Here is a 26,157-nt window from a genome sequence, read left to right as displayed (position 1 = left end):
GTCTGGGCTGACTTAGACTTGCGGCATCCAATCCGAGAATAGGGGCAGGCGGTTCAGGTCCTGAGACATCAGCTGCCTGCCCCCCAGCAGGCAGCTGCTCGCCTGCGTTTGCATGGGGACTCCCAGCAGTTTCCCGGGCACACCCAGCGTTTTTGTGGATACGCCCAGGAAACGCTGGGCTTCCCAAAGCGAACGCACCCTGCCTGCCTCTGTCCTGCCCCCCCCCCCCCCCCCGAGCACCACAGGGACTATGCAAGTCGACGAAGGTGCCCGCACAGAAGCCCTGAACATGAGCATAATCCAATATGCTCATACTCAGGGCAGATACATGGGCCCCCGGAGCGAACACACTGGGGACCGAAGCAACCAGAATCAGGGCCTTCATTTGATATAACCATTAGCATGTTTATACTCAAAACCAGGACTGGACTGTACTGATGGAGTTTGGGAAACTTAGGTCTAGATCTTCTTGTATTTTTTGAAGTTGTTTATAGAATTTTTGTTTTTTTCTTCTCTATTTTAGGCCTCACAATTATCTACTATCACAAGCCATGGTTCATCTATACATTCAATGGTAAGTCTGAAGTGGAACCACCAGACTCCTTCCTGGATGCATATGTATGAGAAGCTTAGGTTTTAGTAGCTATGAGTAGACTAGTACTTTGTGTAGAAAATATACGTACAGGCTTGAGGTTGTAGCAGAGTTTCTGTTCACCTTACAACTATGAACAGTCGAGTTACTTGAAGACTCCTGTATCCCACTGTGGCACACTAAGGCAGTGACAAGATGGCGATGCGCATGCTCTGTGCTTAGGTCGGTGGCCATCTTGGTACAAGGAATGAAGCCTCCCTGGAGAAACAATATGGATTCTGAGCCATATTGCCCTCCACTCTCAACAAAAAAGGTGCCGGCACGCTTCAAAAATGCTGAAGGTTCTGTGATCCCAGTTAAGGATCTGCTCCAATCTATAAAGTAGATTTGAAGGAGGATTTTGGTGAAATTCCAGACAGAAGTTGTAAACATACACAGCAATCATGATAGTAGGACTTTCTGTTTCTCCCCAAAAGGGCGGTACATGGTGGCATTGAGTAACGTTATAACGAAGGCACTGAGACTATACAATTATATGTGCTCTTTGTTCCATTTGAACATTTTCATTTATGAAAGATCTAACACTTGTTTGCGTTGTTCTCAGTTGTTTATATAACATTTGCCATTCCTCTATTTCAGGCCTCCCCTTTATCTGCTATCACAAGTCACGGATCATCTATACATTCAATGGTAGGTCTATAGTATAGCTTTACATTCTGCCACAGATGTGGGAGAGTGAGATATTTCCCATGGACCTCCTTGTTCCTTTCAGCGTGATACATACAATATCCTGGCGGAGGGGATGCCGGCGGTCTAAAGACCATCCCTGACATCCCAATATAATAACCTTCCCTCTCCCACTATCCACCTAACCCTCCCCCCCTCTGCAGCCATATCCTAACCATGCACGCTAGTGCCTAAACCTACCCTTACCGTACCCCTACACCTAAATCTAACACACCCACCCCTCAGACTATCAGTTACTCCTCTTATCCTAATCCTCCCTCTCTGCAGCCTAACCCTAAATCCCCCACTAATACCTGAACATAACCCTCCATCCCCAGCCTGACCCTAGCCCCGGACATACATATATTTGGGATGGTGACTGTTGGTATTCTGGCTTCATCATCCTGATGTTTTTGAAGTTCCAGCACCATTATTCTGATGGCAGTTGGGATGCCTGAGTCTGTATACTAACCCCTTGCATCCCCTTTCAGCCTATGATGCCATATATGAACTGGTCATCGTTGGTCCATTAGATATTTACTAGTCAAATCTAGATTGGATTGTATATGTATTGCCACCTGATTAACAATATGTGGTGTCATTTTTCCATAATGGACCTATATCTGTATGTAGTACTTGATAGTGTCGACCTAGTGACTGTATCCCCTCCCTCTCGATAAGACAGCTTAATGTGTTCTTTGTCCAATTTGAATTTTTTAATTGAAATGTGTATATATTTTTTGTTTTTGTAAATGTCCTAACTGCTATTTCTTCACCTTCCTAATGTTTTTAATACACATTCCTCTGTTTCAGTCCTCACCCTTATCTGCCATCAACAGTCATGGATCATCTATACATTCAATGGCAGGTCAAAAGATGTCTCCTCAGACCCACCACTCTACAATTAATGCATCTCCGCAAGCCAGTTCCAAACATGACTCCTGGAATAATATGGTCCTCGCTTAAAGTCTGCTGACCACTCCATCTCCTCCTAACGTCACTTGAACATTGGGCTTAACCGATGATTTAGTTGTTGTACATTGCCGAAACTGGACCTGACAACACAAATGTTGCAAGTTCTCCAGAGTCCAAAACACTTCTGCTACTAGAGAATTTAAAGGAACTCCTAGCATTTAAAGAAATTAAATATTTGTTTCATAGCAAAGAACTGTTTATAAATTGGACTGGATTCAATGTGGATGGAACGGACAGATGAGTGCCTGGAGTAGAGTGTTTGGCTGCATTGTGCCATTTTACTCTTAATTTAAAAAAAAAAAAATCATACTTGACAAAAATTAAATTTTTTGTTAATGTTGCAATAAGCCAGACTTTAAGGAGACAGTCTGGAGGACTTTCCGGTTCTTTAGATGATGGGACATTTACAGTGCATTCGGAAGAATTACATTTTTCGATGTGGTCTACTGTCCTCTCCGACTTATACACTTTGCCAGTTTGAAGTTTTGTTTTTTCCTTTTTCATCATAATCATGATTATTTTTTTGCTAAAAACAAATTGCAGAATTGGCTTTACTTTGGGCTCTTCCACTTAGAAATTTCAGTTGTCTGGTCAGGAGGTATTTAAAAAAATTCTGTATGTCTTATTTCTACATTCAAAAAGATTTTGAGAACTCAGGTAAAAAATCTATAACTATTTTGTCTCCAGGTCCTTAGGACAGATCTATGGGATCTAAAGTTAAGTAAATCCATTGGTTGTCATTGTTATATATATAAATATATTTTAATTGCTCAACACAGACAGCGGACCCTGAATCACTGTATAAACACTAAATCCATTATGTTAAGGTTGAAATATTGCAAAGTGTTATTTAAGTCTCATCAATCTCGAATTTTGTAAGATGTGTTAAATTAAATAGAATCGAACTTTGCAATTTATTTAATGTGAAATTTGCATCGATTTTATCACATTTGCTGGTAGGACGCCCGTCGTATTCTGTTTAGTGCGAAGTACCGTAATGCCTACAGGTTTTATTGTTCTAAATTGCTGTTAATAAAAATAAGGTTTATTTGCCAAGATACAGATTGCGAAGTCACAGTTTTGTGCCACAATCCATACAGTGATACACTTTAATGGGCACTTGACAGAATGAGTTAAACAGTGTGCAGAGAAATTTTGCAATAATTGACTCTCCTTTATGCCAAAGCAGTACTACCACCTATAGTCTACTTAAAGTACTACACTCTGTTTAATTAACCTTTGAGTGCCAACATCTCTGTGAGCGACTGAGATATCTGCTAGAAATGCCGGCAGCGCTAACATTTGTTATATAAATTCAAATGAAAAAAATGTTGTATAAAAATAGATTATATATTTCCTACATAAGTTAAACATTACAGGTCATTATGATGATTAAAAAATTTTGCTTCTGCAATTTTCGTACCGACAAATTCACTTGACACTCAAAGGGTTAAACATTAGCAGGTTAGTACATGATAGAAATGGATGTTTAATCATTGGGAGGGAGTAGATTGGTCATTATGTTAGCACAGAGTAACTTTTACCCTGACAAATATTTCCCGGGTTTTTGCATATGAACGCGCATCAACCCGGGAAATTGGTCAATGTCAGTGAAAGGGTCCTGGTAGATGATGCCGGGTCCAGCGTTTCGGGATTTCTACCCAGAACGCTTGCGGGTCCAGACGCAGTGTGAACAGGTATCCTGGGTCGACGCAACCTGCAATGTAAAGGCACTGCTGCAAGATGCTGACATCTTCCAGCACCGCCCCGGCCCCGCCTCAAGATGATGTCACCCACCCGGCTTTATGCCGGGTCGGTTAGCTAGTGTGAAAGCACTTGCAAGCCGTATTGCAGCCGAGATTTTGTACCCAGCTTGCGACCCGGCTTGTAAGCGCTTGCGAGTGTGAAAGGGGTATTAATGAAATCATAAATTGGCTTTTCCATCTATGTAGCATTAAAGAACACTTCATGCCATTTATGTTAATGCAGCCTAACTTCACTGCTGAACCTGTGTATGCCTCCCATTCACTCATGCAGAATCTGGGCGGAATAGACATGCCTTGCGGATCTGGTCACACCTGAACAGTTCCCAGGCCCCATGGAAATCTCAACTGCCCTGTTTACCTGGCCTCCAAACAAACCTCAATTGTCTACAGGTATGCCTTGCTATAGCATAGAGTACAAGCTGCCTTTAACCATTGGAGTCCTAGGTTGCAGGTAACATTGCCTCAGAAAAAAAGAGAGCCCCCTTTATGCCGGCCCCTTAGCTTCAGCCTAGTGAGCCTTAGGGAAAATACATCCCTGGGCAAAGGGATCACATTAATTCTATGCAGCGCTGCACCTTTCTGAGATTCAGGACAGAAAAATGGCGGTGCGCCCTTTGAGATTATGGAGAAATCCTTCTCGTGTCATGTATAAATTCCAAACGTGCCCCTTCACAGTGCATTCATATAAAAAGACTAGACAATAAGAATAAACGTCATCTAATGTGAAGAATAACAAACTGATACTCTGCATTCCCAACGGATATCCCTTCAGTCAACAAAATGGCCACCTCCACCGAGTGACATCTACGTAACTGACACATGTTTATTCATGTTTATGGGACCTGTGTCCACACTGGAATTGTTCAACAAGAAAACAAGAAAAAAAGCCCCAGTGCAGAGTTCTAGAGGTGTTTGAGGTGGTTCCGTTTGATAGGTTGACCGTGTCCAGCTCGACCGTCATTAGATTGAAAGCTATTGGCCGATGGGCACATGAAAAAGGTAATCATGGTCTAGGTCTACATTGACAAAAACTCTACACAAGCAAAAGGGTACTTATGTATTATCTGGGCTCCCATGTTTAATGCACCCCATTTTTTGATACCCCCAATATCCAACTACGCATGGAGTTGATTTTATATAGTGTGGCGAGCGCAGCGAGGGGACGCGGTCTCATAAGAAAAACGGGAGCCCAGATATTACATAAGTACCAGCAAAAGGTCTAAGTGTAAAGGATTGACACAGCAAAAGGTTGACACAAGGTTTTCATAATTTTTTTTTGCCAACTTGTCCTTGCTTCACCCAAGCGGGCAAAGAGGGAAAATATAATAGTGCCCGAAGCATAGCAAACCATGCGAGGGGACTAATACGGTGCCCATGTTGACATTTACACAAAAAAATGCAAAAAAACTGTTTTGCCATTTCCTAGTTGTTCGGTCTGTTTAATAGCAGACTTGGACTGTTTGGTGGACTTGTTCTAGGGGTAGACACAGGAGTAGTTCTCGAAAGGCTTGGATTGAAACTAGAAAGTTTAAGGCCCCCTTACATTAGGGACAAGTCGGCCTTGATGATGCGGTTTATCACAGGTAAGCCTGGGGAGCTGCAGTAGGTGGGCGGCGGAAATGAAAATTCCTATTCAAAAGACAAGGTGGCGGCTGATTGACTGAGAGAGCTCTGTGGCCTCCCATTGTTTTGAATAGGAATTTTCAATTCTCCTTACTCCTCGCCACACCCCGTACACTGTGATTTATCTTATGTGCAGCCCATTCGACCTCTGGTCTGATACGCAGGGGACCATGCATCAGATCCAATCAGATGTCAGACTGTTACGGTTTGGGCCGAACTCACCCGAGATCTCGTCCTGATATGATAGAATTGGGTGAAATTGGGCAGAAATTGCTTAGTATATGAGGCCTTTAGAACTGGACTTAATTTAGAGTAATAACATTAATTAAATAATGAGATAGGGATGTTGGGATGCAGAGCAGTACCAGCTATTACAGGATTGCTGGGATGCAGAGCAGTACCATCTATTATAGGATTGCTGGGATGCAGAGAAGCACCAACTACAGAGTACGAAACAAACGTCGAGACTATCTTGGGTGTATCACACTCCAGTTCGCCTGACTCCACCCTTATATTAGGAATGATGCTAGGGGGGCAATCTTGTTTAGCCAAAAGGGCTAGCCACTTCCCAGCCCTATCTACGCTGGCAAACCTACGCTGATCACCAGAGATTAATCTACGACTTGTAACTTCTTGCATATAGTCCAACCATTCTTTTTGGGCTTCGTGCCAAGCATTCCTATCCACATCCAAGCCGCTGTCATATTTTCCAACTCAGAGGCCCTAATCCGATGTCTTTTCTTTATATACGCGATCTTTTTAATTAATATCCCCTGACAAAGGCCTTAAAGGTATCCCACACCATGACGCCCTGAGCAGAACCACGATTCTCCCTGAAAAACTCCTCCATTACTGATTCTAGCTCCTCCTGCTCACCTAATTGGGCCAGACAGAATGGCTGCAATTTCCAGTACTTGAACCCAACCTCTCTTGTTAATTCTAACTGAATAACAACTGGAGAGTGGTCAGAAATTGCTCGGGATTTATACTCTATCTGTGTGACCTTATTAAGGAGACCATCAGATACCAAAATTAAATTCTATTTTCTTTGATAAATTCTCTTATTACCTTCCTTAACCAACTCCTGGGAAGGTTTCCATCTATCCAGTCGGGAGTCAAGGACCTTATTAAAGTCCCCTAAGCATATTACCTGGCTATCTGGAAAGCTCACTGAGAACTCTACCGCTTCCTTGATAATCTCATAGGAAAACGGTGGGGGTATATAGACTGTAAGAATACACATCCTTATCTGATTAATGCGACACTCCAAAAATATATATCTACCCAAGGGGTCAATCTTACAAACTCCAGGTACAAAAGCCAGAGACTTTCTAATCAGAATCGAGACTCCTCTAGACATGGAAGAGAAAGGGGCATGATAGAGAGATCCTAGCCAGGGTCGTTTTAAAGAAAGTAGTTTATCCCCAATCAAGTGGGTTTCTTGAAGGCAGATTATGTCTGCCTCCTAGTTTTTGTATTGCTTTAACACCAACGCCCTTTTTACTCTCTCATTCATGCCCCTCACATTCCAGCTCAAATTTCTGACTCCCATGGTTTAACAGAGACATTAAATTGTATGAAGAGCCCGGCTGCCCGAGATAACTCAAGGTTTGTCTTGTGGCAAAAAAAGGGTATAATTTCGATCAGAGATGTATTTGATCCTGGGGGTGTGGTGTTATCCTTTGACTCCCTGATTGATAAATTCCATGTAACTAATTAAGATTTTTTTATGTATTTGCAAATTAGGCATTATGTGCAATCACCCCCCCCCCATATGACGCTTCACTAAAACTGGACCCTCTCACATCTCTTACCGCTATGGTGTCTATTGCGCCATATAGAATCAAATTATTGTATTGGGAATTTCTCCCTCTGTGTCCAATCAAGCTATGGGCGTGCGGAGTGTCATCCTGGGAATTTGACCTTACAAGGCCAATTATACTGAAAGACTTACACCATGGTCTACCCAATATTCTCAAATTTTTACACTCTGCAAAATTACAGGAGACGCATATGCGCTTTCTGCATAGAGCTTATATATCTCCGGGACAAAGGGCGCATATGTTTCCTAACTCCTCCCCAAAGTGCCTGAAGTGTGGAACCGCTATGGCACTATTTATACACTGCTTTTGGACATGTCCAAAAATCAGAAAGTTCTGGGACAAAACTTTGGGGTTTATCAATACTACCTTTAAATTGCAATTGACATTAGACCCACTGGCTATACTAATGCTAAACTTCTCTAGTTGGCACCTCACCAAGAAACAAAGACATCTGATTCCGTTACTATGTTTAATCCTAACTATTGGAAAAAAGCTTATACTCCAAAATTGGACCGTGCGGTCCCCACCCAGACTTGACACGATGCGCGCTCACATACTTAAAACCCTGTACCTTGAAAGGCAATCCACCCTCCCGAACATAGAAGTGGATGGGCACCGTTTCTATAAAAAATGGAACCCGTTCATTGAATCCCTAGACCCAAGCCAGCAGGACCAAATTATGGCCTTATTTGACTCGACTACCTGGAATACTTGCCGTCATCTATCTCTGACTTCACGCCCAACAACCTTGTCTGCTTAATCGATTTATTCCCTTGAATACACCTACATTACCATATATAATACAAGGTATATCAACTTATGTATAAGGTAATGACCTTGACCAGGAGCACTTTACCCTATGTCCCTCCCTCCTCCCTCCCCATTATTGATCCCTTTTATAATTTTATTGATATGTTTAAGGTATAAGTTTTTCCTTTCTGCCTCTTTTTATTACTACTTGATACTGCTCGGTTGTCATTAAGTGTATGTGTGGAAATTTCCACTAACCAGCATTGGCTGTGTTATTTAATTACACTAGCGGAAGGTTCGCAACTCTATTTGGAATGCAGGACACATGTTATTGTTTTCATTAATCCGGAAACCCCTTGCGGTTCCGGTCAAAGCTTGGTTCTCATCTACTTCCCCTGCGGGCGGCGTTGCCAGCCAGCCATGCTGGGGAGACGATTGGATGTGAACTCCTTCTACAAATAGACGATGTCTCAACATGTGTTTTGTGAATGCCATGCTAATGTTTATTTCCATCTGTTAACTTTGAAAAAAAAAATGAAAATTTCAATAAATATATTTTCAAAAAAAATAAATTGTATGAAGAGAAAAAGCCGTAATGCGACTTGTTCAGCCATTCCAAGTTTGAGCCATGTGTGACCAGAAAAAAAAAAAGACACATACATATAAAAATAACATTGCAAGTAACACACCCCTCCCCCACCCTGTATACCCAGGTCTCTTAGGCATACCTTTGTCCCTCAGTCCCCCCCCCCCCCAACATATCTTCTTTTGGGGCAATTAACTAAACAGCCATCGGAGAGAGCTATCCCTCCCTCCCCATGTACCACCTGCAATTCATAAGCTGTACTTAATATATTTCAAATTTCAGTGAAACTTTCTCACACCCATCCCTGCCCTGCAGACTTTATGCAAATATCTAATATGAGGGCAAATTACAAGTGGAATACCCAATAAAAAAAAAAACTAGTTAGCCAGCACTTGTCTCTTCCCTGGAAAAGATCTGTCCAACCAGCTAGCCGTGTCACTAGGCGAAGAAAAATTTTTTGTGGCACTGTCCGCCACTACCCTCAGATTAGAAGGGTACAGCATTGAGTACTTCAAATCCAATTCCCGCAGCCGCACTTTCACATCTTTGAACTTTGCACGGTCCCGCTGAACCTCAATAGGAAAGTCCGGAAAAGTGGCAATCTTTTTACCGTTATGAGTTAAATCCACCTTATCCCTAGCCAGCCGCAATAAAGTATTGCGGTCTTTAAAGTGAAGAAGGTTGGCAATTAAAGTTTGGGGTGGAGCCCCCGGCACTTGTGGACACCCAGGGATTCGGTGCGCCCATTCAACCGCAAACTGGGCAGAGAAACCTTCTCTACCAAACTTATGTATTATCCACTCTTCCAGGAATTTTTCAGGCTCCTTTCCCTCCACCTGTTCATCAAAGCCCAGAAACCGGACATTATTGCGTCTGAGCCTCCCTTCCATATCGGTAAGCTTCTGACGTAGCTCTACAACTTGGGTCGACATTGTTTTAACATGGGCGTTAAGGGGAGTAACACAATCCTCCAATAATGATACACGGTTCTCAACCTCAGATACTCTTTCTCTTATTTTCTGGGCATCATTTCTTAGTAATAAAATGTCAGACTGCACTTTACCCAACTGTTCCAGCAAGCGGGCCTCACATTTATTTACAGCTTCCAACACTTGTTGCAAAGTAACGTCCGCTGCCGGTTGTGGATTGCCTCCTTTTACTGGGGTAGTCACAGGTGTAGTAGTTTGAGAACTACTCCCAAGCTGGGACTGTGTACGGGTGTATTTTTCAAGTCCGGCCGCTTTTTGGCAAGTTTTCCCCATGTTATTTGTGCGTACAGTGAGGTCTCACACCCCACTAAACAAGTCACTTAATACAAGCCGGGGTACTGGACAGGATGAAGGCTAGCAAATAGGGTGAAGGCTAGCAATAGTCAGAGTACGCACCTTAGGGCCTTAGCACAAAACCTCACAATTCAGAGCTATAAAAACTGAGAATGCTTACTATAGGCCCAGAAGCAGGAGCAGCGCTTTATGCCCACTCCCAGTAGCTGATTCTCTCACAGGCAGCCAGGCAGAAGCGAGCCAGACATCCAAAAAGGCCAACAGAGGCTTGTCCAGTTCAGCGGCAATAAGCTGACAGGAGTCTATAACTGGACACCGTCCTCTCCTTCTGGTCCGGAGAGCACCGCCCGCCCGGTCTCGGCCGCCTCGTGTGTTCCACAGTAGACGGCAGCTGATGATGTCAGACGCCCGCGACCGCTGTCCCGGAAGTGGTGCGCACAAGGGTTCTCCGCTGTACCTACAACACCAGAACTGCCAGCCGACTTCTCCATGGCCACGCACTCCGCCCGGTCCTTGCAAACATACACTCCGGCCACAGCACAGGTACCCTATCTCTCTTAGGGACGTATTATAGGACCAGGTTTCCGTAGCCAAAACGAACAAAGTCAAAATGATCAGAGATGCAGGGCTGCACACAGGGGACAATGTTCATTGTATTGTGCAGGAGGCCATGGGGAGGAGAGAGCACGCTACCTCACGCACGCACAGCCATGGCCACACCCCCAATAGATTGTGTTTGGATGTCCACACAACTCACATCTTAGTAAATTTCACCCATAATGTTTTGCTCAAGAACATTTTCCATTGTAGGGGATGTAGCTCAGTGGTAGACCGCATGCTTCGCATGTATGAGGCCCCGGGTTCAATCACCGGCATCTCCATCTTTTGCAAAATCAAGATTCATGCATCCTCTCCAAATAAGATGCCTTGAAAAGCCTTATTCAGCAATGCTCAATAGGCAGTCATAGCATACATCCTGTGCGTCTTTCTACCAAGGTTTGATACTGCTGATTAAACTAAATATAAAAATGTCCTCTGCTTTGAAGACTTGATAAATATCAATGCCATTCATTATATAAGATAGGAGATTCTGATACTAAACTAGCCTCGTGTTAAGACTTACAGCAATCTAAAGTGTGGAATGGGCATTAACTTGCATCCTTATCAGATGTGGACACTCTGGTGTCTTTGAACCTCTAGCAAGTTATAATGATTATCATTGCTCCATACTCTAATACCCCTTTTACACCGCCGAAAAATCCGTGTCAGCGGCGGGTCAGACCCTGATCTTCGGCGGTGTAAATCCCTAACGCCATGTCCCTTTACACGGGACTTCTACCCAGGTCCTGACCTGGGTAGAACACGGCTAGGACCTGGGTAGAGGGCGGTGTAAAAGGGAACGCCGGGTCGGATGACCCGGCTCCCATTTACATGAATGGGGAACGTCCAACCTGCGGACCGCAGCGTCCGCAGGTTGGACGGGTTGTCAGCCTGACAGTCACTGACAGCCGGCGCTGCTGTCTGCTATACCCTGCAGACAGCAGCAGCAGCGGCGGCGGGGGAGGGAGGTGAACGGATGCCTGTGTGCGGCATCCATTCACCTCCTGTGCGACGGCGGGGGGAGTGTGCGCGGGGACTGGGGGCAGCCTAGCAGCTTACCTTAGTACTGGGATGCCCCCAGCAGCGTTCCGGTGGTGGCACGCGGCGGTGATTGGCGCTTGGAGATGACATCGCGCTGTCATCTCCAAGCTCCAGGGGGAGCGGGCGCGGGTGCGGGTCGAGCTGTCCGCCCAGTGTAAATGGCACTAAACGCCGGGTCGCACCCGGCTTGAACCTGGGTCTAAAAAAGCCGGGTGCGACCCGGCGTTTTGGTGTAAAAGGGGTATTAGAGACACCATTAGAACCCTGGAAAGTCGCAGATCCTGAGTACACTGAAAATCTACAGTTGCTCACGAAACATTTTCAACGCAGGTTGAATAAATTGAATAATTTAACAAAAGTAATTTAAGAATGAAAAATATGAATGATTGCACTTTAAATTAATGAGCAAAGTTTAATTACAATCGAATAATTTAACAAAACTAATTTCTTAAGAACAAAAGATATCTTTAAATACATTGGGCAGACAGGAGGATGGGTTTGGAATTTGATATAAAACATATAGAGGGAAATTTACTAAGATGTGAGTTGTATTTCACAAGGGATTTTGCTATGGACAACCAGGCAGATACTATCTAATTTCTTCTAGTAGGTGTTAAAAAAATGAGAAGTAGTTTCTGATAGGTTGCCCATAGCAACATTCAATGTGAAACACAACTCACATCTTAGTATATTTCCCCCATAATGTTTTGCTCAAAAAACTTTTCCAATGTAGGGGATGTAGCTCAGTGGTAGAGCGCATGCTTTGCATGTATGAGGCCCCGGGTTCAATCCCCGGCATCTCCATCTTTTGCAAAATCAAGATTCTTGCTTAACTGTATGCATCCTCTCCAAAAGAGACGCCTTGAAAAGCCTTATTCTGCAATGCTCAGTAGGCAGTCATAGCATACATCCTGTGCGTCTTTCTACCAAGGTATGATACTGCTGATCAAACTAAATATAAAAATGTCCTCTACTTTGAACACTTGATCAATATCAATGCCATTCATTATATAAGATAGGAGATTCTGATACTAAACCAGCCTCGTGTTAAGACTTACAGCAATCTAAAGTGTGGAATGGGCATTAACTTGCATCCTTATCAGATGTGGACACTCTGGTGTCTTTGAACCTCGAGCAAGTTATAATGATTATCATTGCTCCATACTCTAAGAGACACCATTAGAACCCTGGAAAGTCGCAGATCCTGAGTACACTGAAAATCTACAGTTGATCACGAAACATTTTCAACGCAGGGGATGTAGCTCAGTGGTAGAGCGTATGCTTCGCATGTATGAGGCCCCGGGTTCAATCCCCGGCATCTCCACCTTTTGCAAAGTCAAGATTTTTTCTTAACTGTATGCATCCTCTCCAAAAGAGACGCCTTGAAAAGCCTTATTCTGCAATGCTCAGTAGGCAGTCATAGCATACATCCTGTGCGTCTTTCTACCAAGGTATGATACTGCTGATCAAACTATATATATAAAAATTTCCTCTACTTTGAACACTTGTTCAATATCAATGCCATTCATTATATAAGATAGGAGATTCTGATACTAAACCAGCCTCGTGTTAAGACTTACAGCAATCTAAAGTGTGGAATGGGCATTAACTTCCATCCTTATCAGATGTGGGCACTCTGGTGTCTTTGAACCTCTAGCAAGTTATAATGATTATCATTGCTCCATACTCTAAGAGACACCATTAGAAACCTGGAAAGTCGCAGATCCTGAGTACACTGAAAATCTACAGTTGCTCACGAAACATTTTCAACGCAGGGGATGTAGCTCAGTGGTAGAGCGCATGCTTTGCATGTATGAGGCCCCGGGTTCAATCCCCGGCATCTCCACCTTTTGCAAAGTCAAGATTCTTACTTAACTGTATGTATCCTCTCCAAAAGAGCAAGAGACCAACAAATGAATGATTGCACTCTAAATTGATGAACAAAGTTTAATTACAATTGAATAATTTAACAAAAGTAATTTAAGAATGAAAAATATGAATGATTGCACTTTAAATTAATGAGCAAAGTTTAATTACAATCGAATAATTTAACAAAACTAATTTCTTAAGAACAAAAGATATCTTTAAATACATTGGGCAGACAGGAGGATGGGTTTGGAATTTGATATAAAACATATAGAGGGAAATTTACTAAGATGTGAGTTGTATTTCACAAGGGATTTTGCTATGGACAACCAGGCAGATACTATCTATTTTCTTCTAGTAGGTGTTAAAAAAATGAGAAGTAGTTTCTGATAGGTTGCCCATAGCAACATTCAATGTGAAACACAACTCACATTCTTAGTATATTTCCCCCATAATGTTTTGCTCAAGAAACTTTTTCAATGTAGGGGATGTAGCTCAGTGGTAGAGCGCATGCTTTGCATGTATGAGGCCCCGGGTTCAATCCCCGGCATCTCCATCTTTTGCAAAATCAAGATTCTTGCTTAATGCATCCTCTCCAAAAGAGACGCCTTGAAAAGCCTTATTCTGCAATGCTCAGTAGGCAGCCATAGCATACATCCTGTGCGTCTTTCTACCAAGGTATGATACTGCTGATCAAACTAAATATAAAAATGTCCTCTACTTTGAACACTTGATCAATATCAATGCCATTCATTATATAAGATAGGAGATTCTGATACTAAACCAGCCTCGTGTTAAGACTTACAGCAATCTAAAGTGTGGAATGGGCATTAACTTGCATCCTTATCAGATGTGGACACTCTGGTGTCTTTGAACCTCTAGCAAGTTATAATGATTATCATTGCTCCATACTCTAAGAGACACCATTAGAACCCTGGAAAGTCGCAGATCCTGAGTACACTGAAAATCTACAGTTGCTCACGAAACATTTTCAACGCAGGGGATGTAGCTCAGTGGTAGAGCGCATGCTTTGCATGTATGAGGCCCTGGGTTCAATCCCCGGCATCTCCATCTTTTGCAAAATCAAGATTCTTGCTTAACTGTATGCATCCTCTCCAAAAGAGACGCCTTGAAAAGCCTTATTCTGCAATGCTCAGTAGGCAGTCATAGCATACATCCTGTGCGTCTTTCTACCAAGGTATGATACTGCTGATCAAACTAAATATAAAAATGTTCTCTACTTTGAACACTTGATCAATATCAATGCCATTCATTATATAAGATAGGAGATTCTGATACTAAACCAGCCTCGTGTTAAGACTTACAGCAATCTAAAGTGTGGAATGAGCATTAACTTGCATCCTTATCAGATGTGGACACTCTGGTGTCTTTGAACCTCTAGCAAGTTATAATGATTATCATTGCTCCAAACTCTAAGAGACACCATTAGAACCCTGGAAAGTCGCAGATCCTGAGTACACTGAAAATCTACAGTTGCTCACAAAACATTTTCAACACAGGGGATGTAGCTCAGTGGTAGAGCGCATGCTTCGCATGTATGAGGCCCCGGGTTCAATTCCCGGCATCTCCATCTTTTGCAAAATCAAGATTCTTGCTTAACTGTATGCATCCTCTCCAAAAGAGACGCCTTGAAAAGCCTTATTCTGCAATGCTCAGTAGGCAGTCATAGCATACATCCTGTGCGTCTTTCTACCAAGGTATGATACTGCTGATCAAACTAAATATAAAAATGTCCTCTACTTTGAACACTTGATCAATATCAATGCCATTCATTATATAAGATAGGAGATTCTGATACTAAACCAGCCTCGTGTTAAGACTTACAGCAATCTAAAGTGTGGAATGGGCATTATCTTCCATCCTCATCAGATGTGGGCACTCTGGTGTCTTTGAACCTCTAGCAAGTTATAATGATTATCATTGCTCCATACTCTAAGAGACACCATAAGAACCCTGGAAAGTCGCAGATCCCGAGTACACTGAAAATCTACAGTTGCTCACGAAACATTTTCAACGCAGGGGATGTAGCTCAGTGGTAGAGCGCATGCTTCGCATGTATGAGGCCCCGGGTTCAATCCCCGGCATCTCCACCTTTTGCAAAGTCAAGATTCTTGCTTAACTGTATGCATCCTCTCCAAAAGAGACGCCTTGAAAAGCCTTATTCTGCAATGCTCAGTAGGCAGTCATAGCATACATCCTGTGCGTCTTTCTACCAAGGTATGATACTGCTGATCAAACTAAATATAAAAATGTCCTCTACTTTGAACACTTGATCAATATCAATGCCATTCATTATATAAGATAGGAGATTCTGATACTAAACCAGCCTCGTGTTAAGACTTACAGCAATCTAAAGTGTGGAATGGGCATTATCTTCCATCCTCATCAGATGTGGGCACTCTGGTGTCTTTGAACCTCTAGCAAGTTATAATGATTATCATTGCTCCATACTCTAAGAGACACCATAAGAACCCTGGAAAGTCGCAGATCCTGAGTACACTGAAAATCTACAGTTGCTCACAAAACATTTTCAACGCAGGGGATGTAGCTCAGTGGTAGAGCGCATGCTTCGCATGTATGAGGCCCCGGGTTCAATCCCCGGCATCTCCACCTTTTGCAAAGTCAAGATTCTTGCTTAACTGTATGCATCCTCTCCAAAAGAGATGCCTTGAAAAGCCTTATTCTGCAATGCTCAGTAGGCAGTCATAGCATACATCCTGTGCGTCTTTCTACCAAGGTATGATACTGCTGATCAAACTAAATATAAAAATGTCCTCTACTTTGAACACTTGATCAATATCAATGCCATTCATTATATAAGATAGGAGATTCTGATACTAAACCAGCCTCGTGTTAAGACTTACAGCAATCTAAAGTGTGGAATGGGCATTATCTTCCATCCTTATCAGATGTGGGCACTCTGGTGTCTTTGAACCTCTAGCAAGTTATAATGATTATCATTGCTCCATACTCTAAGAGACACCATAAGAACCCTGGAAAGTCGCAGATCCTGAGTACACTGAAAATCTACAGTTGCTCACGAAACATTTTCAACGCAGGGGATGTAGCTCAGTGGTAGAGCGCATGCTTCGCATGTATGAGGCCCCGAGTTCAATCCCCGGCATCTCCACCTTTTGCAAAGTCAAGATTCTTGCTTAACTGTATGCATCCTCTCCAAAAGAGACGCCTTGAAAAGCCTTATTCTGCAATGCTCAGTAGGCAGTCATAGCATACATCCTGTGCGTCTTTCTACCAAGGTATGATACTGCTGATCAAACTAAATATAAAAATGTCCTCTACTTTGAACACTTGATCAATATCAATGCCATTCATTATATAAGATAGGAGATTCTGATACTAAACCAGCCTCGTGTTAAGACTTACAGCAATCTAAAGTGTGGAATGGGCATTATCTTCCATCCTTATCAGATGTGGGCACTCTGGTGTCTTTGAACCTCTAGCAAGTTATAATGATTATCATTGCTCCATACTCTAAGAGACACCATAAGAACCCTGGAAAGTCGCAGATCCTGAGTACACTGAAAATCTACAGTTGATCACGAAACATTTTCAACGCAGGGGATGTAGCTCAGTGGTAGAGCGCATGCTTTGCATGTATGAGGCCCCGGGTTCAATCCCCAGCATCTCCACCTTTTGCAAAGTCAAGATTCTTACTTAACTGTATGTATCCTCTCCAAAAGAGCAAGAGACCAACAAATGAATGATTGCACTCTAAATTGATGAACAAAGTTTAATTACAATTGAATAATTTAACAAAAGTAATTTAAGAATGAAAAATATGAATGATTGCACTTTAAATTAATGAGCAAAGTTTAATTACAATCGAATAATTTAACAAAACTAATTTCTTAAGAACAAAAGATATCTTTAAATACATTGGGGAGACAGGAGGATGGGTTTGGAATTTGATATAAAACATATAGAGGGAAATTTACTAAGATGTGAGTTGTATTTCACAAGGGATTTTGCTATGGACAACCAGGCAGATACTATCTAATTTCTTCTAGTAGGTGTTAAAAAAATGAGAAGTAGTTTCTGATAGGTTGCCCATAGCAACATTCAATGTGAAACACAACTCACATCTTAGTATATTTCCCCCATAATGTTTTGTTCAAGAATCTTTTACAATGTAGGGGATGTAGCTCAGTGGTAGAGCGCATGCTTTGCATGTATGAGGCCCCGGGTTCAATCCCCGGCATCTCCATCTTTTGCAAAATCAAGATTCTTGCTTAACTGTATGCATCCTCTCCAAAAGAGACGCCTTGAAAAGCCTTATTCTGCAATGCTCAGTAGGCAGTCATAGCATACATCCTGTGCATCTTTCTACCAAGGTATGATACTGCTGATCAAACTATATATATAAAAAATGTCATCTACTTTGAACACTTGTTCAATATCAATGCCATTCATTATATAAGATAGGAGATTCTGATACTAAACCAGCCTCGTGTTAAGACTTACAGCAATCTAAAGTGTGGAATGGGCATTAACTTGCATCCTTATCAGATGTGGACACTCTGGTGTCTTTGAACCTCTAAGAAAAGGGGGGAAGAAAAAGTACTCTCCTTTGTTTGGGGGCACGCTTTTATAGAAAATTTGTATTGAATAATGGTTTAATTTAAAACGTAGCTTTTATTAGAATATTTAGTAAAAAAGTGGTTTGAAGACAATAACAAACACGAACAGATTACACATAACAAATAGAATTGGTTGTAACAACCAATACAGACGGCTCAAAAGAGAGAGTCCCGTCTCCAAAATGCTGACGTTTGAGATAGAAATTTAAGTACCAGTACTACCTGAATAAATGTAGAATAGACCTAATTAGTAATATAACCTTCAATGGGTGGGTCTATTAATACTGGTGTATATCTCAAAAAAGATTAATTATATGCGAAAATAGAAAAAAACATTAATTTCGGTTCACACCAATTTATTGTATGGTGTGTACCCACATGCACATTTCAGGAAGAAGATAATTTACAATTTTTTAACACAAATTAATCCTGAATTTTAATGCAAGCAGTAAAGCGGTGACAGCCACAATTGTAACAAATGTCTCATTAAATGGAATCAGAATATATTCGTAACATCTCAGTCTCTGATTAATGTAGTCAGATATTGGGCAAAAAAAGGGGTGATAAAGTTTATGAGCGTCTGCTTTCCCTTGCCCCCGGACAAGGTGCCCTGTTGGTGAAATACCAGAGCAGGGTCTAGCCGAGACCCAAGGGGTAGGGTTGAGAGTGCTGCTGAAAGAAAAGTGTTTAAAAGTAAAGTTTAGAATGTGACAAGAGACGGTTTATATCCGGTGGATTATAGTAGGCTGCTGCTTCCCATTTGTCCAAACATTGTTGGGAAGTGAGCGGTACACACCACCAGATAACGTTAGGGGATAGTAAGGGATAACTCCCACTCCTTCATGCAGGAAGTATGGTGCCCTGTTGCGCAAAGACAGTGCAGGGTCCTGCCAAATCCTGCATGTAGTATGTGGGGAATCCCTGGGAGGTATGTCAAGAAGACAAAGAGTAAAAAAATATTAGATATGTTGCCGTCAGATGGTGCAGGCTGACATTTACATAAATTAAGTGCAATGTATACCGCCCATATAGTTAAGACACTTGTTCCTCAATGGTAAACAATAAACATTTGTTTTGCCTGGAAATAACTTATGGAGAGACAAATACAGTCACAGTGGCTGTGATAGATTAATTGTGCCACTCGGCGGTGGCTATAGTAATCCTGGTCGGTGTGGCTAGCACCGCTTACCCGCCTGCAGGAGGGCTCCGAGTCCTCCGTGAGCCCTCAGCATGTGTCCTGAGCAGCGCGTATAACGGCGTCTCTGTCAGCCGGCGCCTCAGGTATCAAAATGAGCAGACAGCTGTTTCGCCAAGGAGCTTCGTCAGTGCTGACGTGTAGGTCCCACGTCAGGGTATTAAATAGCTGCCCATGTTATTGGTTAATGCTAATGGGCGTTTGTATCATGATTATGTGTTTGTGTGGCTTTGTGGCAGTGTAATAATTAGTTGATTGTCAGAAGCGCTAACTACGCAATCTCTCAAATGAGGGAGAAGAAGGGAGGTGATCCCTTGTGTTTTATTACTTTGCGCAACATGCACATAAATAAAAACAAATAGGTATCTCCTATTTAGGACTATTAAACATGCATACGCGTTAATTGTAAAAAAGGCAATAATTAACGGAAAATGACTTATATTCCTTCAAAGAAGGAACTATAAGAAACTGTTCCCTACATGTATGGGAAAAGAATATATATAATGATAATAGTAGGATACCATTATTTATTATTTTTTACTTTTTACGTGACAGTGGAGAGCTGTGATACAGCAACAAAGTCTTATTTATTAGTAGCTATAGTTACTATGTCGCTATGCAATGATAGAGTATCATTGGCAAATTAGCAAGAGAATTAGCATACGATCGGGCATCTTTTTGTGTTATATATGTGTGTTTAAATGTCAAAACACAGACATAGTAGGGATCGCTGAATGAATATACAAGCAGGAGAATTGACATCAAACATATTACAGTAGTGTTAGAGTATTCCTTAATCCATGTTTGGGCAGTAATTATAGTAGTATGAGTGATGTGACTCAGGGATTCACATAATGTGTTATATTGTTGAACTAGTTACCCTGTGTCATAGGGAACGGTTGTGGAGAATTATAAGTCATAGACATTAGCTGTTTAAGGACATGACACCTAGATATTCTGGCTATTGTGCGGATATGTGTACATAAAGGATTTTCAGTATTTAATATTATGTATGATATCAGTGTTTAACCGTAAATAATTATACAAGCTTATAAAAGTATATCTGTAAAGAATATATATATCTAGAAGAAGCAGAAAATGTGATAGTCGTAGATTAGTTTGGTATAATAGAGAGAATTATAAAGAAAAATAATAAAAATATAAATAAATAAAAATATATATATATATATATACACATATATATATAAATTAAAATACAAATAATAATAATAATAATAGAAAATAATAAATATAAATATAAAAATAAATAATAAAATTAAATAAAATTAAAATAAATAAAATTAATAAATGTTAAAAATAAAAATAAATATAAATATAAAAATAAATAAAATAAAATAAAAATAAAAATAAATATAAAAATAAATATAAAAGTAAATATAAAAATAAATATAAAAATAGATATAAGAAATAAAAAATTGAGTGAAGTTAATGCATTTAAGCGGAGTTAATAAGAAGAAGGGGAGGGGAGTGTGTACAGTGTTGGAAATATGATAGTATTTATTAGAAAAAAAGGGGGGAAGTAGGGGAAGTTGTGTATCTATGTGCATTAGGTGATATAATATAAATTAGAGCTAACGTGGGAGATGTCTGGGAATTGCTTATAGTGTAATTATATTAAATGGTGTCTGTGTAAATAAGACTAGTGGTGAAATGAAATGTGGGGAGTATAGATGGGTGTGTGTTTATGTAGTGAAAAATCAGTATATAGTATCTAAGTGAATTGAAAAGGGGCAATCTGTGTAAAATATATAATACCAAGTTGTGACCGTGAAAGTGTATACTACATCCTATTGTCGGAGGTTTGTTAAAATATGTGACATGGATTGGAGAAATATAGAAAAGGGGAAAGGAGATAGTGAAAAAGTGAAGATAGAGATAGAGAGATTAATATGAATGAGTAGGAAGTGCATGGTTAGTGAGAGTAATATGAGTGTTGCACTGTTGCATAGGTAAAGCTGTTTAAAGGTTATTCATGCATGTCAAAAGGTTTTTTTTGCGGTGGTGTAGGTTTATTTTTTTAAAGAAAAGAATTGTAGCTTGTATATTCATTGAGGCCATTGGGAACCACAGTATTTAGATCGAATATCCATCTACTTTCTTTCTTGAGGAGTTCTTGAGTGAGATTTCCTCCTCTTATTCCTAGTCGGATTTGTTCGAGTCCAAATGCCTTCAGGTCTTTTGGGTTGCCTTCATGTACTTTGAGATAGTGGCGGGCTACTGATGTGAGCTTTTTAAAATTCGTGGTGTCTTTTTGAGCGTTCCTGATGTTTCCAATATGCTCTAGTACTCTGTTCTTAAGAGCTCTGGTGGTCATGCCCACATATTTCAAGTCACATGGGCAGGTGAGGCAGTAGATTACTCCCACTGTGCTACAACTCATAAATTGTTGGATTGTATGTTTTTTACCGTATCTGTCGGTGATTTGTTCTTTTTTCTGTATATGTGGACATGCTTTACAGTTTCTACATGGGAAGGTTCCTTTTAATCGAGGTTTACTTCTCGGGGTTCCTATATAGTGACTTTTTACCAACGTGTCCCTTAAGTTCCTTGATCTTCTCCAGCTGAATGCTGGTTTATCAGATAACGCTTTCTTGAGGTCGCGGTCGTTTTTTAAGATGTACCAGTGCCTGCCAATAATATTTTGGAGTTCCTTCCACTCCTTGCAGTATTCTGTGACAAATCTTAGGGCCGATGTTTCTCCATTGGGTTCTGTTTTCTTTTTGGGAAAAATGAGATCCTCTCTTTTTGTTTTTAAGGCAATGGATCTAGCTTTCTTGATATTTCTCCTACTATAGCCTCTCTCCATTAGCCTTTTCATGAGTTCATTACTTTTTGAATTGAACGTTTCTCTACTGGAGCAGTTCCTCCTTAATCTCAGGAATTCCCCCTTTGGGAGGTTTTTAATGGTAGGGGGGAAGTGTGAGCTCTCATGATGGAGAAGGCTGTTAGTGGCTGTTTCTTTGCGAAACAGTTCTGTGTGGATGTAATCATCGGTACCGCGGAAAATGTATAGATCGAGGAAGGTCGCATTATTGTCACTGATGTTAAATGTGAGTTTTAGGTTCAGGTGGTTGTTGTTAAGTACCGAGATAAATTCCAAGAGATCTGCTTTAGGGCCCTGCCATATCATTAATATATCATCGATATATCTCAGCCATGTTGTAATTTGGCTGGTATATCTCTCGTTGGCTTCCGAGAAGACAGACTCTCTCTCCCACCATCCGAGGAACAGGTTGGCATACGTGGGCGCACAGGCTGCGCCCATCGCTGTCCCTCGGACCTGGAGAAAGAATCTGTCATTAAAAGTAAAATAATTTTTCTTCAGTATAAACTCCAAAAGTGTAAGTAGGAGTTCATTGAAGTCATTGGTGCCTTCTGAGGCGAGGAAATATCTGATGGCTGCAAGGCCCTGATCATGGTGGATGCTTGTGTATAGGGATTCCACGTCTAATGTCACTAGATATTGATCTTTTTCCAGGATCACATCATCCAATCTTCTGAGTACATCACTCGTGTCCTGTACATAGGAGGCTAGTGAGAGTACGTGATGTCTCAGATGACGGTCACAGAACACACTTGCCTGTTCGGAGAGGCCCCCTATACCCGAGACAATCGGTCTTCCTGGTGGCTTTACTAGATTCTTATGTACCTTAGGTAACATGTAGAAAGTAGGTACTTTTGGGTGTTCCACATTCAGAAATTTCAACTCGCTTTTGGTGATGGTACCAGTTTTGAAAGCCTGTTCTATTATCCTGTTATAATAGATTCTGTAGTTGTCTGTAGGGTTGAATGTGAGTTGTTGATAACACGACTTGTCCTGAAGTTGGCGTAGTGCTTCAGCGAGGTATAGTTCTCTGGGCCACAGTACAATATTACCACCTTTGTCGGCCTGTTTTATTATTACATCATCCCAGCTTTTGATGTCTCTAAGAGCCTCCCATTCTTCTTGCAAGAGATTTTTACTAGTGTGGTGCCTTGATCTATTAACATATAATTGGTCCATTTCATCAGATACCAGTTCCAGGAAGATCTTTACCTCTGGACAAATGTTGTTTGATGGGTAGAATGTGCTCTTTCTTTTTAAGATTTCCCTTGAGTCAGTCTGGGTATTCTGTATAGTCTCAGATTCTTCAGCAAGTTCTTCCAATACTTGTAATGCGGACTCTTCTTCTTCTGTAAGAGGTATAGGTGGGGAGATGTTAGACCTGGGATTTGCTGTTCCGGACTCATTAGTTTGGTGGTCGACAAAGAATTTTTTTAGGAGAAGTTTCCTCCCAAAAAGTTGTAGGTCCTTTTCCCATTGGAACCTATTGAAGGATGTTTCAGGGGAGAAAGATAAGCCTTTACCCAGAACTGTTTCCTGTATTGGGGATATTTGCCGATCGGAGAGATTGATCACTTTTAGCTGTTGGTTATTGGGGGTCAGAATTTCTTCTGGAAGCGAGGAGATTGCCTCTCGGGTTCTAGAGTACCCCATGTTCTCCAGTTTCCTCTCCCTTTTCCTTTTCTTCCCCCTCCGTAGTCTCCTCTTGTAGGGTTCCGATATCTGTTTTTGGAGGAGGGGCCCCTCTCTAAAAAAGAAGCCGAGGAAGTTGATTCCAAGGAACCTGGTATCTGTGGTGAGACGTCTTCGGTTTCAGAAAAGTCAGTATCAGATGAGCTTTGTTCTGTGAAGTATCTACGTCCCTTTGTTTGGCGTGCGTTGGTCCACCTAAAGATATTCCCACTTGAAAAGTCCTTTTTGTCTCTGATGAATTTATTCTTTTTTCTGGCGATTAATTCGTCCTCGTATCTGTTGAGATCTTCCTTTTGTTTTTCAAAAGTGTGTTGGAAGGTAGTATCCTTCTCCCAGACTTCTAGGGTCGTGCCCAGTTCTTCAATTTCTTTCTCAACCTTGTTCATTAATAGCATATTATGTTTATAGAGAACATTCATTAATTCGTTTGAACATTTCAAGAGGCTGGATTCCCATTCTGTTTTCAAAATGTCTGTTGCCAGTTCAAAAGTGGGAAAAAGTTTAGGGCGGAGTCCGCGGGGTACCAATTTTTGTTTTAGGTAATTCTCAAGTGTAGTGATTTCCCATTTGAGACGTATCTGTTTTTGTAGGAGTAATCTTAATTTATGAATATCGTCGTTCCAATTGTTGTATCCCGTGGTATCTGATACATTTGTGGGGAAGATATTGTTAAGGTCCTCTCCAATGTCACGTTTAGTGGTAAGTTCTTTCCGTAAGTTAAAGGCCATGCCAGACTGCTGTCTGTGTTGATGGTCAAAAAAACACGTTTGAAGGTAAATTCCTAAAGAAATAGGATGGGTGTAGAGCTGTGCTGGCGGACAAAGATTTGAGATAAAAACTCAAAAACAATGTATGGGTTTTTTTTGGGGGAGGGGGATCTGGGAGAAGGTCCGCGCACAAGTTGCACCCTTTAATCAGAGTATTATGTGAGCAAATAGGTATTAGTGTATAGTCCACAATCTCAAAAGGTTATTTTAGAATAAAGAATAACTCATGTGGAGGTGCTCCCCTGAGAGTAAAATGTACAGATAAGAAAAGGGGGGAAGAAAAAGTACTCTCCTTTGTTTGGGGGCACGCTTTTATAGAAAATTTGTATTGAATAATGGTTTAATTTAAAACGTAGCTTTTATTAGAATATTTAGTAAAAAAGTGGTTTGAAGACAATAACAAACACGAACAGATTACACATAACAAATAGAATTGGTTGTAACAACCAATACAGACGGCTCAAAAGAGAGAGTCCCGTCTCCAAAATGCTGACGTTTGAGATAGAAATTTAAGTACCAGTACTACCTGAATAAATGTAGAATAGACCTAATTAGTAATATAACCTTCAATGGGTGGGTCTATTAATACTGGTGTATATCTCAAAAAAGATTAATTATATGCGAAAATAGAAAAAAACATTAATTTCGGTTCACACCAATTTATTGTATGGTGTGTACCCACATGCACATTTCAGGAAGAAGATAATTTACAATTTTTTAACACAAATTAATCCTGAATTTTAATGCAAGCAGTAAAGCGGTGACAGCCACAATTGTAACAAATGTCTCATTAAATGGAATCAGAATATATTCGTAACATCTCAGTCTCTGATTAATGTAGTCAGATATTGGGCAAAAAAAGGGGTGATAAAGTTTATGAGCGTCTGCTTTCCCTTGCCCCCGGACAAGGTGCCCTGTTGGTGAAATACCAGAGCAGGGTCTAGCCGAGACCCAAGGGGTAGGGTTGAGAGTGCTGCTGAAAGAAAAGTGTTTAAAAGTAAAGTTTAGAATGTGACAAGAGACGGTTTATATCCGGTGGATTATAGTAGGCTGCTGCTTCCCATTTGTCCAAACATTGTTGGGAAGTGAGCGGTACACACCACCAGATAACGTTAGGGGATAGTAAGGGATAACTCCCACTCCTTCATGCAGGAAGTATGGTGCCCTGTTGCGCAAAGACAGTGCAGGGTCCTGCCAAATCCTGCATGTAGTATGTGGGGAATCCCTGGGAGGTATGTCAAGAAGACAAAGAGTAAAAAAATATTAGATATGTTGCCGTCAGATGGTGCAGGCTGACATTTACATAAATTAAGTGCAATGTATACCGCCCATATAGTTAAGACACTTGTTCCTCAATGGTAAACAATAAACATTTGTTTTGCCTGGAAATAACTTATGGAGAGACAAA

The 26,157-nt window shown here is 41.1% G+C and overlaps 1 protein-coding gene and 12 non-coding genes across 15 annotated transcripts in view; all 13 read left to right on the top strand.

Moving 5' to 3' along the window:
* Nucleotides 1–3,351, top strand: part of GATA4 (GATA binding protein 4) — a 96,368-nt gene extending 93,017 nt beyond the window's left edge. For all 3 annotated transcript variants that reach the window (XM_083178769.1, XM_083178768.1, XM_083178770.1), the window contains exons 6-8: nucleotides 524–574; nucleotides 1,232–1,282; nucleotides 2,132–3,351. In XM_083178769.1, the coding sequence (XP_083034895.1) occupies nucleotides 524–574; nucleotides 1,232–1,282; nucleotides 2,132–2,284 (255 nt within the window). In that variant the 3' untranslated portion in view covers nucleotides 2,285–3,351. The remainder of the gene's footprint in view (nucleotides 1–523; nucleotides 575–1,231; nucleotides 1,283–2,131) is intronic.
* Nucleotides 3,352–10,933: 7,582 nt separating this feature from the next.
* On the top strand, nucleotides 10,934–11,005 carry TRNAA-CGC (transfer RNA alanine (anticodon CGC)). The gene has a single exon. It is a non-coding gene; the product is annotated as a tRNA-Ala (tRNA).
* A 1,492-nt stretch (nucleotides 11,006–12,497) lies between these two features.
* TRNAA-UGC (transfer RNA alanine (anticodon UGC)) lies at nucleotides 12,498–12,569 on the top strand. Its single transcript has one exon. It is a non-coding gene; the product is annotated as a tRNA-Ala (tRNA).
* A 448-nt stretch (nucleotides 12,570–13,017) lies between these two features.
* On the top strand, nucleotides 13,018–13,089 carry TRNAA-CGC (transfer RNA alanine (anticodon CGC)). The gene has a single exon. It is a non-coding gene; the product is annotated as a tRNA-Ala (tRNA).
* A 450-nt stretch (nucleotides 13,090–13,539) lies between these two features.
* On the top strand, nucleotides 13,540–13,611 carry TRNAA-UGC (transfer RNA alanine (anticodon UGC)). Its single transcript has one exon. It is a non-coding gene; the product is annotated as a tRNA-Ala (tRNA).
* A 504-nt stretch (nucleotides 13,612–14,115) lies between these two features.
* Nucleotides 14,116–14,187, top strand: TRNAA-UGC (transfer RNA alanine (anticodon UGC)). Its single transcript has one exon. It is a non-coding gene; the product is annotated as a tRNA-Ala (tRNA).
* Nucleotides 14,188–14,630: 443 nt separating this feature from the next.
* On the top strand, nucleotides 14,631–14,702 carry TRNAA-UGC (transfer RNA alanine (anticodon UGC)). Its single transcript has one exon. It is a non-coding gene; the product is annotated as a tRNA-Ala (tRNA).
* A 448-nt stretch (nucleotides 14,703–15,150) lies between these two features.
* Nucleotides 15,151–15,222, top strand: TRNAA-CGC (transfer RNA alanine (anticodon CGC)). The gene has a single exon. It is a non-coding gene; the product is annotated as a tRNA-Ala (tRNA).
* Nucleotides 15,223–15,670: 448 nt separating this feature from the next.
* Nucleotides 15,671–15,742, top strand: TRNAA-CGC (transfer RNA alanine (anticodon CGC)). Its single transcript has one exon. It is a non-coding gene; the product is annotated as a tRNA-Ala (tRNA).
* A 448-nt stretch (nucleotides 15,743–16,190) lies between these two features.
* On the top strand, nucleotides 16,191–16,262 carry TRNAA-CGC (transfer RNA alanine (anticodon CGC)). The gene has a single exon. It is a non-coding gene; the product is annotated as a tRNA-Ala (tRNA).
* A 448-nt stretch (nucleotides 16,263–16,710) lies between these two features.
* Nucleotides 16,711–16,782, top strand: TRNAA-CGC (transfer RNA alanine (anticodon CGC)). The gene has a single exon. It is a non-coding gene; the product is annotated as a tRNA-Ala (tRNA).
* Nucleotides 16,783–17,230: 448 nt separating this feature from the next.
* Nucleotides 17,231–17,302, top strand: TRNAA-UGC (transfer RNA alanine (anticodon UGC)). The gene has a single exon. It is a non-coding gene; the product is annotated as a tRNA-Ala (tRNA).
* A 503-nt stretch (nucleotides 17,303–17,805) lies between these two features.
* Nucleotides 17,806–17,877, top strand: TRNAA-UGC (transfer RNA alanine (anticodon UGC)). The gene has a single exon. It is a non-coding gene; the product is annotated as a tRNA-Ala (tRNA).
* Nucleotides 17,878–26,157: the final 8,280 nt, after the last annotated feature.

The sequence above is a fragment of the Crinia signifera genome, chromosome 3 (assembly GCF_055691185.1).
Source record: "Crinia signifera chromosome 3, ASM5569118v1, whole genome shotgun sequence".
Taxonomy (NCBI): Eukaryota; Metazoa; Chordata; class Amphibia; order Anura; family Myobatrachidae; genus Crinia; species Crinia signifera.
Note: the sequence above shows the minus strand (reverse complement) of the source record. Positions and strands in the feature narration are given on the sequence as shown.